The sequence below is a fragment of the Lepidothrix coronata genome, unplaced genomic scaffold (assembly GCF_001604755.1).
Source record: "Lepidothrix coronata isolate B3197 unplaced genomic scaffold, Lepidothrix_coronata-1.0 Scaffold23, whole genome shotgun sequence".
NCBI lineage: Eukaryota > Metazoa > Chordata > Aves > Passeriformes > Pipridae > Lepidothrix > Lepidothrix coronata.
Genome location: NW_016690203.1, coordinates 4,865,752 through 4,877,730, shown reverse-complemented (window position 1 = coordinate 4,877,730; position 11,979 = coordinate 4,865,752). Strand labels below are relative to the sequence as shown.

General features: G+C 35.8%; 1 protein-coding gene across 1 annotated transcript in view; it reads right to left on the bottom strand.

The window, feature by feature from the left end:
* The window catches only part of RANBP9 (RAN binding protein 9), a 44,387-nt gene that overhangs the window by 3,133 nt on the left and 29,275 nt on the right, over positions 1-11,979 (bottom strand). The window contains 7 exon segments of the mRNA XM_017808384.1: positions 1,319-1,440; positions 3,117-3,264; positions 5,300-5,490; positions 6,883-6,991; positions 8,315-8,427; positions 9,175-9,359; positions 11,315-11,337. Coding sequence (XP_017663873.1) covers positions 1,319-1,440; positions 3,117-3,264; positions 5,300-5,490; positions 6,883-6,991; positions 8,315-8,427; positions 9,175-9,359; positions 11,315-11,337 — 891 coding nt within the window.

Genomic DNA, 11,979 nt, shown 5'->3' with positions numbered 1-11,979 from the left:
GATGTATTCTGACTACTATTTCAAACAAGAATTTTTAACTGGCCACCTTATTTTTTTTTCCTTAGATGTAGGCATAAAACCTCTGGAAAATAATTGCCTACTGGACATTACATACACAGCACTAAGGAGAATATATAAATATTTCAAAAAGTGAAAAACCACCAAACTCAGACTGGGGGCAGTAAACAGTGTAGATGGAGGAGCCACATTTCTTTTTTAAAAAGGTGAAGCACCCACAAGTCTTCAAGTAGTGGTGCAGCCTAATCTAGGACATCAGTTTCCAAAGGCAGAAAAAAACTATGTTACAAAAAGCACAAACAACTCCGTGCCCTGTGCAGCCGCTGCATGTCTGTCACAAGTCTCCGAGGAAAAGGCTCCAAGAGAGTAAAGAAGTATTTTGGTTGTTCTGTCATGGAAATGAGGCCCTGTTATTATCCAGCTCCAGAGCATAATGCAGGGAAAACAGTCTGGCAATTTGCATCTCCCCGCTTCATGGCTGTAACAGAATTACATTTGCTGTTCAACAGTTACCTGGCATTTACCAGCAAAGCTGCAGGATGAGCAACACACTTGCTCCTGGAACTGTGAAGCAATCACAGACCTCTGTATGTGCTTGACCAGACTGCTGCATTCTGGAAGTCTCGAGTTTCACATTTCATTTAAACTACCTATTAATTGATGTCTGGTTAAATCAATTGTTTGAAAACCTAGTTCTGCAGCTGCACAAAGGGCAATCAGAGAGGATTTAAATATTCATTTCTCATCAATGTCAACAGGTATGACTGAGTATAAAGCAAGTTAAGTAAAACAGAGGTAATTTTTAGACCACAACTATACAAGCAGTAATTGTTAAGTGGAAAAAATTAAAAAATTATTTTAATTTTTTTTTTACATTTCCCAGATAAAGCAGTTTCCTTGAGCATTAAATATTAGCACTTTGCATTCTTCAATATAAAGATTTAGAATTTCTACACTTACTGTGAAGTGCAAAGATGCCATGAGAACCATGAATGGGAAGAGGGAGAAACAATCTGCCAACCCAAAGCCAGGGGTGCTACACAACAGGGTGCTTCTTCTTAAAGGTACTTCCTTAGAAATTGATGCTAGTTTCAAGTTACCTATTTTCCCTATTCTCACACTGATACTGGACCACCTAAATCAGTGGTTATAACATTTACATCTTGTAACAGCAAAACAAACAAACAAAAAATTAAGATTTGAGCTAATAACCCTAATTTTCAAGTTGGGAAGCATTGCAAGTAAAAACATAACCTTGTTGCCATCACTTAATAAAAATGTAAGAAATATCACTGCAGACCCATTTCTGTGTCACATTCTTCCATTTCGTGATCATGTTTAGAACTACCATTTAGGAAGCCATTGGACGAAGTCTCAGCAACCCCATTGGAGTAGTGATCTGTTTCCATGTCTACATCATTGCTGAAAAGAGAGTAATAAATACAAGTTTTACTCATATTTAAGTACTTAGGTTATATTCACAACTTCATCACAGTACTTCCTCATCTTGGCTACTGAAAAGCTGCCTTAAATATTACCAAGCTAGACCACAGTTTCTTCCATAGCAACTGGTGGTACCAGAGCACCATGGAAATTGTAAGGCTGTCTCAACTAATGTTAACATTCGGTAAAATAGTATTTTCAGATGCTGAAAAATTAAACATGTCCCCTATTATTCAGGAGTAAGGAGTTACAATTTCTAGATACACACAAAAAATTTTTTACCTTGTTTATATATCTTTATATACACAGAGATGGAGAAAATGCATTGTGAAAATATACTATTACCACTTTTTTTTTAAATATAGTTAAGTCTATATACAGCCTACTTTGAAAATGTATTTAGGTAACTAATTCTTTCAAGAATCCCTTGATCTCTTATTTATTCTCAGTGGAATGACAGGGGAAAAACAAAAAAAAGAAAACCCTAAAGCAAATGCTGAGTAAACCAAAACACTGAAGAGATACTCAGAGGCAAATTCAGAGCATTCAATTCCTCACCATACTTTGCTCGCAGCAGGTCACAGAAGTGCTTTCAGAAAATGCCAGTACAGCTTTGGGGACTGAGCTTTGCTGACAGTTGCATCCTAGCCTGTTCTATTTTGTTATGGAGAATAACAACCTAAAACCTCTGTCAAGACCACATATATCAAATTTAGAAGTTTAATATCTTGCTTCTAAGCAACCAAAAATACTCAAGTTTCCTTTGAGGAAGGAAACCAAAAGGCCTTTCCAACTGAGCAACATCACAGCCAAGGAACTGTCTTCCTCCTGTGAAAAATCTCCAAGTTGCCTGGACACTGCCAGGCTTTTTGGCAGAGGCAATGCTGATGCAAACAGAAATCATGAAGTTAAAAAGTAAATTGTTACTCTTACTTTTTTACCCCAATTATCACTATCCAATTGAAATACTTGTGGTTATCACCACTGCATCATTACACCCTACATGGTAGTTTTGGGAATCCATTTTGGACAACGCAGCCAAGTACTGTTGCATTTCACATCAAGTTAGGTTCTGCTGCATCAACGCAACCCAGAGTTACTGGTGATGAATAACCATATTAAACCTGGTTAATAAATTTATTTTCATTCTCTGAATTGAATGTGTTTGCACAAGTGACAGTGATTGGAATATACAAACAAAAGGCAGTCCACATTTCATATGCATCTCAATGTTTACTTTGCAGATAGTAGCACAAATGGAGAGTATCTGGGAAACTTTTCATTACCTACATGCAACAAACTTAAATCAATGTCAGTGGCTTAAATTAAAATCCCAAATGCCAGAAAGCTAGTTAACCTTCACTGTACAACTTCAAAACTGACCATAAATAGCTATAAGCCAGATAATTTATTTTTGTCCATTGCATTTCTTTAACCCAAGAGGAGAAAACAGCCTATTAAGCTTGAGTCATCAAAATAACACAAAAACACCAGAGTGATCACAAGCTGTTGGCCCCTTACACTATGTGTTTTAAATGTCCTTGGGGAAAAAAAAAAAAATCACATCAAATTCCACTGAAAATTCTTCTCTGTAATGCAAGCACATGGACGACACAAGTCTTAACATAAGTTAGAAGCATCTGAAGTTTATTCACCTGGAATAGCTGTTAACCTGCTGTGATCTTGATACATTTATGTTGTTTAGCTCTGGTACATTCAAGCTGGTGGTCGTGTGTTTACTGTGACAGTAAGACTGATGTGCTTTATTTGATATTACTCCATTACTGCAACTACTTTCAAACCCTGAAAGAAAGTTTTAACAATTATAACCATCTACAAACTTATTTGTAAGTACCAATTTATAATAGTGAAATAAGTACAGCATAATTGTTCCTGGTCAGTAAACGCTAGATTTGCTAAACTAACCCAAATACTTTGCCTCCATGTTTCAGGTACTTGAACCTTTAAATTTTCTACAGTGCAGAAGTTAAGCATTATTATATCTAACATATTATATATATATATACACGTTACATATTATTAATATTATTATATATAACAATTACAAACATAGACATGAGAATGTTTTTCAGTTGTACTAATATACCAGTAAAACAGAAAATTGCACCACAGCAGAATAATTTCTTTTAGAACTGATGCATTGTTTCTGAAAGATCCAAAAATCTTTTCTAGGCCACTGTAGTCATCGTGAATGGAAGCAAACATGCACCTTACTAATTGTAATCACATAATTCTTTTGATAAATGTGCAGTAGAATTTGATGCTGAATATCTTGCATGTTGCTATACAACCTCCCTCCTTCACCACGTAACATTTTAATTGTTAATATTGTGCTTTACTAAATAAAATTAGACGATGCTGTGAAATAACAATATCTGGTTAAAATCTCTTCTGACCCTTGTAAAATGAGATAAAAAACTATTATTTGAAGCAAATATCGAACGAGGAGCTCCCTAGTATCTTCTAATACAGAAACAAGTCACAGAAAGGGCTTAATAATAAGAAAACAGCTGCTGCCATTTAGGAAATCCCAAACCTCAATTCTAATAATACATTCATCAACTTGCTTATTAAGGGGTGCCTCTATTTTCAAAATTAGAAAACTAAGAAGTACTGTCATAGAATCATAGAATCAGCCAGGTTGGAAAGGACCTCTGAGATCATCGAGTCCAACCCTTGATCCACTACCACCGTGGCTACTAGACCATGGCACTAAGTGCCACATCCGGTCTCATCTTTGGGATGGAGAATCCACCACTTCCCTGGGCAGCCCATTCCAATGCCTGATTACCCCCTCTGTAAAGAATTTCTTCCTAGTATCTTAACATAAACCTCCCCTGGCAGAGCTTAAGACCGTGCCCTCTTGTCTTACTGATAGCTGCCTGGGAGAGGAGACCAACCCCCACCTGGCTACCACCTCCTTTCTACAATACATCCAAATAACCACCTGAAGAACAACAAGAAAATCTGAGTGGATCTCGACTGACACATGTGATGGCATTCCCTTGACACAGAGGGAAGAAGAGTGAAGTTGCTGTCCCTTCCAAGGGCAGCAGTTATTCTGGTGGCCAGGCTACACTGGCTTCCCACTCCATCCCAGAGAGAGAAAAATAAGTTAAATAAAGCACCCCCAATCAGCTCCAGTATGGATTTCAAAAGTAAACAGAAGTGAAAGCTGATGGTCTCTGCTATCTTAAGTCTTGTCTTCAAGGATGACATGTTCATGTACTATTTTAACATGCTCAACTTCTTCTCTGTAGTGGTGCTCTGGAAGGCACGAGGATCTCCCCATTGGCAGCCTCAAACATTCATGGCTTCCCACTGAAGATTTCCGATTACTTAAATGCTCGAAGAACTGTTTCAGTTGTTCAGACTGAAATGTGGCTGCCAGCAGAAAGTCTTTTCCCTGCTCCACCACCGAGCTTTCAGTGTTTCCTACATAAGCGCAGATGTTCCTAATTCTCCATCAACACCATAGGAAAGGTATCATATACACCACTTACTGGATTTAAACCACCCTGCCCAAGCATAAATTATCATCAAAAGGAAAACAGAAATTTTTATCAGAACCTTTCATCTCCCAGAGAGAAGCATTTCTTAGAAATTGGTGACAACCTGCTTTGCAAACCCATAGTAAAAACAACAGCACATGCAAAAACCATATGATGAAACTTTCGCTTTGCCCAGTGACTGAAAATCACATATTTTAATCATTAAAATTATACTGTTATACAAAGCATTCAGTATAAAATCTTAAGTAAAACAAACAGGTGTGTTATTTCCAAATCTATGTGGTACATCCTCCACGTCAACTTACCAGTAAAGTGTGTGCTGCTCCCTTTGCCTGTTGCCAAATTGTGAATATTCATTCCATGGCTGGGACTCATGCTAGGACTACTGAATGATCGTGGGCTAACAGGGTAACTATCTTGAGATTTTGGACTGTGGCCTCCCAAACACCGCACTTCACTGTCCGTACCATTCACCATCTCTATAAACTGGCGCACCCTAAACAAAAGGCAAAAAGTTAAGCTAATAAAACAATTTACACATTTCAAATTACCAATGATAGCATTGATTTCATTTTAGTGTTAATACAGAATTAGACTGACTCAACAAAATGCTGGATGTCAGTAACCCAATCGTCAATGAGCTTTGGAGTATTCCACCAAAAATAAGCAATTACAAATTTGTCAGGGAGGAGAACAGGAATATTATCCTTCAAGGACAGACTTTGTCAGTAAATCCTCAAGGTTTAGAGAATTAAACTATATTTTCTTAACTGTTTTGTTTTATTGGCAGGGGCAAGGTTATTTCTTGAGAAAGATATGTTGTTATGTTGTTATGTCTGTCATTTCTCTCAAAGTAAATGAGAATATAGTTTGACTGTCTGAAATAGCAAAGGGTAACTCTTAACATTAAACATTTGCACTAGAAAACAGTTTGAAAAACAAGCTCGTATACAAACCTTCCCTTTAGAGGCTGTTGCTCTTTGTCAATTGCTTTTTAGATAAGAAGGTTTTAGTATGGACTTTAAGAAAGCTCAGAACTACTGCTTTATGCTTCAATAACAAAATTGAACGACAGAATTTAAAAATTTAGAACAACAGATTGAGAAAAAGGTAACATACAACTGACGTTATCAAGTGAAGTGTTTCATCAAAATGTTCACATTTTGTGAATTCTGTGCTAAGTCTGGAGTACTATCACGTGAATTCTGTTCAGCACTTGAGCATGACAGACTTCAAACACATTCCAAGTTACTTAACTGAACATAAAACTAAAGTGCTTTGTTCTTACAGGAGATAACAGATTTTTTCGACATTCAAACACTGCAATGTGATACAAAATTCTGGAGGAACAGCCCAGCTGGCAAGTAAAAATGCCAGAATGAAGGTAACTATATTGTGTGCCTGGGAAGCCAAGAGAACTCTTTGGGATTTTCCACAGTTTTAGCCAGAGGTTTCTAGTAAAGTGACATGGAATGAAACACCTCATTTAAACTGATCTTTAAAGTCAGTCACCCCTTTGGAGGAACAGACTAATTTATGCCAACAGGATTCTTAATCTTCTTGAATGTGATACTGTATCAGTTTTCATTTTAAGTTTTACTTGACACCCAAATGAATTAAAATTGATTTAAAAAACTACAAAACTTAGTTCTATAGAACAAGTCTACAGGGAGATGTGAATTATGCTGCAAACCAGGAGCTTGATGACAAAACCTAGTTAAACATGTAGCAAATAAGAAGAGCATAAAAAAGTGAAATATACACATTTTCTAAAAAGCGCTGCTTAACTTTGTTTAAATTTCTGTGAAAGCTTTAAATGAGTAACTGTCTTGACTCAGAAGGTACTGTGCCATCTATAAACACACATCTGTATAATTTGAAGACTCACTTTAATGCAAATAAGAGATTAGGATTTCTTTCTAGTAAACTTGGATACAACTGTTGTGTTGTTTCAATGGCTTCTCCCATTCTTCCTGCTAAAACCAATTTCTGAATTCCTGTTCACCAAAAAACAAATAAGAGATTAGGATTTTTTTCTAGTAAACTTGGATACAGCTGTTATGTTGTTTCAATGGGTTCTCCATTCATCCTGCCAAAACCAATTTCTGAATTTCTGTTCACCAAAACCAACATCAGTTAAATGGACAGCTTATGGATTAATACACGTACATTAATGATTAAAAGACACTGCAACCATCAATCAACAAGATTTTTTTTTCTCTTAGAAAAAAACAGTGTAAAGAAAGATCATGCTTCCTTAAAACGTTCAAAAGGAAAATTTAAGAACTGCACTCCACCTACATATATCTAAATGAGAACTCAGTATATTTATTGCCAGCATCTAACTGCTTTGTAGTCAGATTGTGCATTTAGAGCTAGAATAAGACTGCAGACACTCTCTACAATTTACTTCTCATTTTCACAACTTTATAAATAAGCACATACCAAACTATCGTCACTCAAAAACATCCAAATTGCATCCCACTCCCACAGGTTCAGTTTTGACTGAGAAAAACAAAAATTTAGTCCCTCTCACCTACAACACATACTTCCAGTCAGGTTACAGTGAAGTAAAGCTTTTCACAACAGTCCCTGCTTTAGTTGATACTTCTGTGGCTGTAACTTGCCACAAGTTGCAAACAGTCTCACCGTTCTATCCACTGACAGAGAAACTCATCCAAATGAAAAACGGCCCAACAAATGGGATATTTTACAACCAGAGCAGTTTCCCCATGTGGTATGTCATGCAGTAACACAACTGCTTATGTTTATAGAGGAGACATTTAAATGGATGAGGAAGGCACTGTTTAATTGGGCTGCCCAAGAGCCTTGCCATGGCAAGTTAGAACTGAACTGCTGTTAGATCTCCTTGTCCTCTTCCCCCTCACATCTGTAAACAGGAAAACTCAAGTTTAACTAATAAAGCATTCTCTAAACTCAATCTCTTTTCACAGTTAAGATAAAAATCTAAATGTTTGTCAAGATTGAGTTTTATACTCCTGTTTGTGACTGACCGTTAGCTCTCATAAACACTCATTTAGAGACATTACACACATTTGTTTAAGACAGATCACATTTTTCATTCAAGAGAAAAAGACAACAATGTACTTTACCACATTCTGCTACACCAAACACCTTCCAAAGCCTTACTGAACAAATTTTTTGTAACCAGCTGTTCATACCTGTGTAACTTTATATGACAGCAAAGAACTGTACTATGGAGTAGTGCTGCAAGGAAATTCTACAATGGTGCTTATGAGAAAGCTTCATGTAATTTTTAAGCGAGGAAAAAAGGGATGCAACATGCTTTCCAGCCTTACTTTGTCTATTCTTAATGGAAGCTAATTCTTCTAGCACAGTCTGGTCTGTGGATCTGGCGAATGCCTCTGCTGTTGCACAGTATCCATGGTGAACTAAGTAAGATGATACCATTCTAAAAATAAACAAAATCCAGAAATACTCATTACATACAGGTAAGAAACCAAGAACTTCTGAATGTAAAAAATCTTGTCTGAAAAAAGTGATTTAATTGAAGAATTCTACTTGAAATTCAGAGATTTCTGTGCAAGTCAGACAAAAGTAATTCACTTAAGAACCAGTATCTTTTTCAAAACTGTACAGAAAAATCAATGTATAACTTTATTATGATGAATTTTAACAAAAATTATTCATCACCCAAAAGTAGGGTCAATTCAAATATTAATTGTTAATTAAGTTTCTTTTTTTGCTCATTAGATACACTGAAGTGAAATTTCTTCACAATAAGTTTTTGTTTATACTGAAAAAATAAAAAGATGCAAAGTCACAACCCCTATTTTTTCCAAGAAACATAATTAGGCACAACTTAACCTGGCATGCGAAAGCCTGAGAACACAAAGAGAAACTTTGGGCATTAAACTCACCCAATATAACCTCCCCAATCCACATTAGATAGGTCATATTAGAATAGAAGCCTTACACTCACAGTTATAAATTCCAAATTAACAACACAGACAACTCTTCCACAAAATCTATTCATGCTCCATTTTACACGGTTATCAAACCTGTTAACAAAACTATTTGTACTAATTTTTAATACTATCTATCATTTTTTGCACAAGACAATAGACGGAATGTTTAAAGGGTCTCCAAAATCATGCAAGTAACTTGTTTTTTAAATGAACAATATTCAAAGTCTTACTTCTGAATCATTGTTTGCCACTCTCCTTCCCGATCTCCTATTGGAAATCTGTCAATTTGTGCTTGAATTTTGGTTCTCCATTCTCGCATATAGTCTTCAATATCAAATACAAATGGGTGTTGTCCAAAATTAGCATCCACAACCTCTCCTGGTGTTTGAAGCCCTACTGTAGGGTACAAGTTTGGCTGCAAAAAAATTTTTAGTTAGTTTTTTTCCTCTTATTCTGAATTCCCCACTTTCTGGTTTTTTTTTCATCTCTGTAAAAATACCCCCACCGCTACTAGTAGTGTGAATAACAAAATACCTCTGGACCATCTGTCCAGCAGCAAAAGCAGCTTCTGCCAATACAGCAATACAATGACTGATTAATTTTATTCCCAGTGATCATAATTTTTTTTAGTTTGAAAGAAGAAAGACTGATTGTTCTAGTCAGAAAATTCACATTTTAAACTGTGCTAAAGTTTATGACTTTTGGTTTTAATTTTACAAAATATTAAATAACAATTTTTGGATGATTTTTAAAGACCAGTTTTTTTCTTTTAAAAAGAGAACAAAAATTAAACTTACAAAGTGGGCCATTTTCCTTTTGGGGTGAAATAGTTAAAACATCGTTGAATTTTAGTGGTAAGAACTGACAGGATAGAAAACTCAATAGCCCCAAAGTCCAAGTGTAGCACCTAAAAAGAACTGTAACAGTGCATTGAAGTTCTCGTGAATTCCTGGACTTGTATCTAGAAAGAGACTTTAAAGCATTTATTGTTGTCTCAGTTTCATTTTCTGCTTAGAGATTAGGTCTCCATCCAAATTTGAAATACGCCAAATATGAGAGAAGTAAAATCTGCCTGTTGAGATTAAGGTAATTTTTCTTAAATGCAATGAACATCTCAGCAGTGGCAACGCAATCAATTGGGTGAATGGGGTTTTGTTGCTGAGGTCTTTTGGGAGGGATTTTTTAAAATTTTTTTTTAAAGTTATTTATAAATACACCTACATGATATTTATAATGCAGACAATCGTGGAACAGTATAATGGTATGCTGATCTACAAAGATATATGCAAAATGAATTATAGCTATCAGTAAGAAGCTATCAACATGCAGGTGAAACGAAAGAAAAATACTCTATTTTCAAACCATGCCCAAGCCAATCTTGCCTCTGTTTTCACACATACACCTCTCTTTTTTTAATAAACATTGCTCATAGTGTTACCTAGTCTAGTCTAATCAACAAAGTAAAATCTGAAATCTTTTAATGAGATGAAAACAACCAATTCTAATGAGGAGGGGTCCAGCTTCATACTTCAGATTGTAGTGTCAGTTTTGCTGGGCTGGCACCATATGGTAGCAAGGAGCCCTGCTAGCATCCCAAAGATCCAGGATAGTGGCAGTGGCTTCCTGCACAAAACATTCAACCTTGTGGCAGGACTAAGAGGTTCCTTGGGTTACTGACTTCATTTTTCTTTAATATTTGTCCTTGCCTCCCAGGGCCACAGCAAATGGAGTAGCTGGCCAGCATGTGCATCACACATTGCACCTTAACCAGATTAAATCAGAAATGAAGTGAATGAGAAAAATAAAACAAAGTAAGAGCAGTATTGTGCCTGTACCAGTAGCATAGGGAACACATACCAATTTCAAGGAAAGCACAATTTAATTGACTCAAAAGCTACAAGACTTCAGATATATGCAGCTTTCTTTAAAAAAAATAATTTGCTATCTCTGATCTTGTGAAGCAAAGATTTTTGAAAATCAGGCATCAAGCATGAATTACAGTAACCACGTCTCAAACAGCCATGCACTGTGTTGGTGTTTAATATAGCTTTGACTTTGTATGTAAGGCTTGAACGTGTCAAAGTATGTAATAACTAGTTGTATGTATCATTTTCTCCTAAAACTTCCATTAGAACTGCTTGTTAAAACCCTGAAAAGGAAAACCCCTCATAAAGTATTGGTGTAAAACAAAATAAACTTTCTGCTTCAATTAACAAATCACCACTGAAGTGATGAAGAGAAATATCTGATATTAAACTGGTTAAGAAAATTATCACTGTATTTCCAAGAAGCATAAGGTAAATGCCAGTTTGATCTGAAACATCTCTTTATGGTACAAAGGAAAACTGTTTGAAAATGCACTTATCTTACCGGTAAATCTGTGAAAGCGATGCCTGTAATGAAGAGAAAATTAAGATTAATTTCAATGTGTCTGGATTTTAGCCTCATTTTCTTATTATATGTTCAGAAAACTCACCCAAATCATCTCAGAAATAAATTAAGTATGGTGAAATCCATGATGCTTAGGTACAACTCATGTTTTTAAGTAATAAAGGACAAAAAGAAATTGTCATTCAAAAATACTCAATCTGCCCTTAATTTTTCCAAAATAGGGTATAAGAATTAAAAAACATCATACACATATGCAGATTAGAAAGTATGAAAATTCTAGCTACGTATTAAACATAAGAAGAAAAGTAAGAATATATGAAGATACTTCTTCACTTGCGTGTCTTGATGCTGCAACATCAAAATTTAATAGTGTCTCTTCTTGACTGCTCTCACTTTCTTTGTAAGTACTCAAGATCCTTACACAAGCAGCACATGCCTACAATACTCCAAATCAGCCTGGTAAACGTTCCACTCTAATCCATGCCAGCAGGTTTTTGTTTTCAAACAGAAGAGCTTAATATGTTGTTACATAATTACAAGCATCCATCTACCCATAAAACCAAGGGAGTGATTTTGCTGTCTCAGGATTAGAGAAACATCTGACCTCTATACACCTCAGGAATTTCAGGCAATTTCGGGGGCCG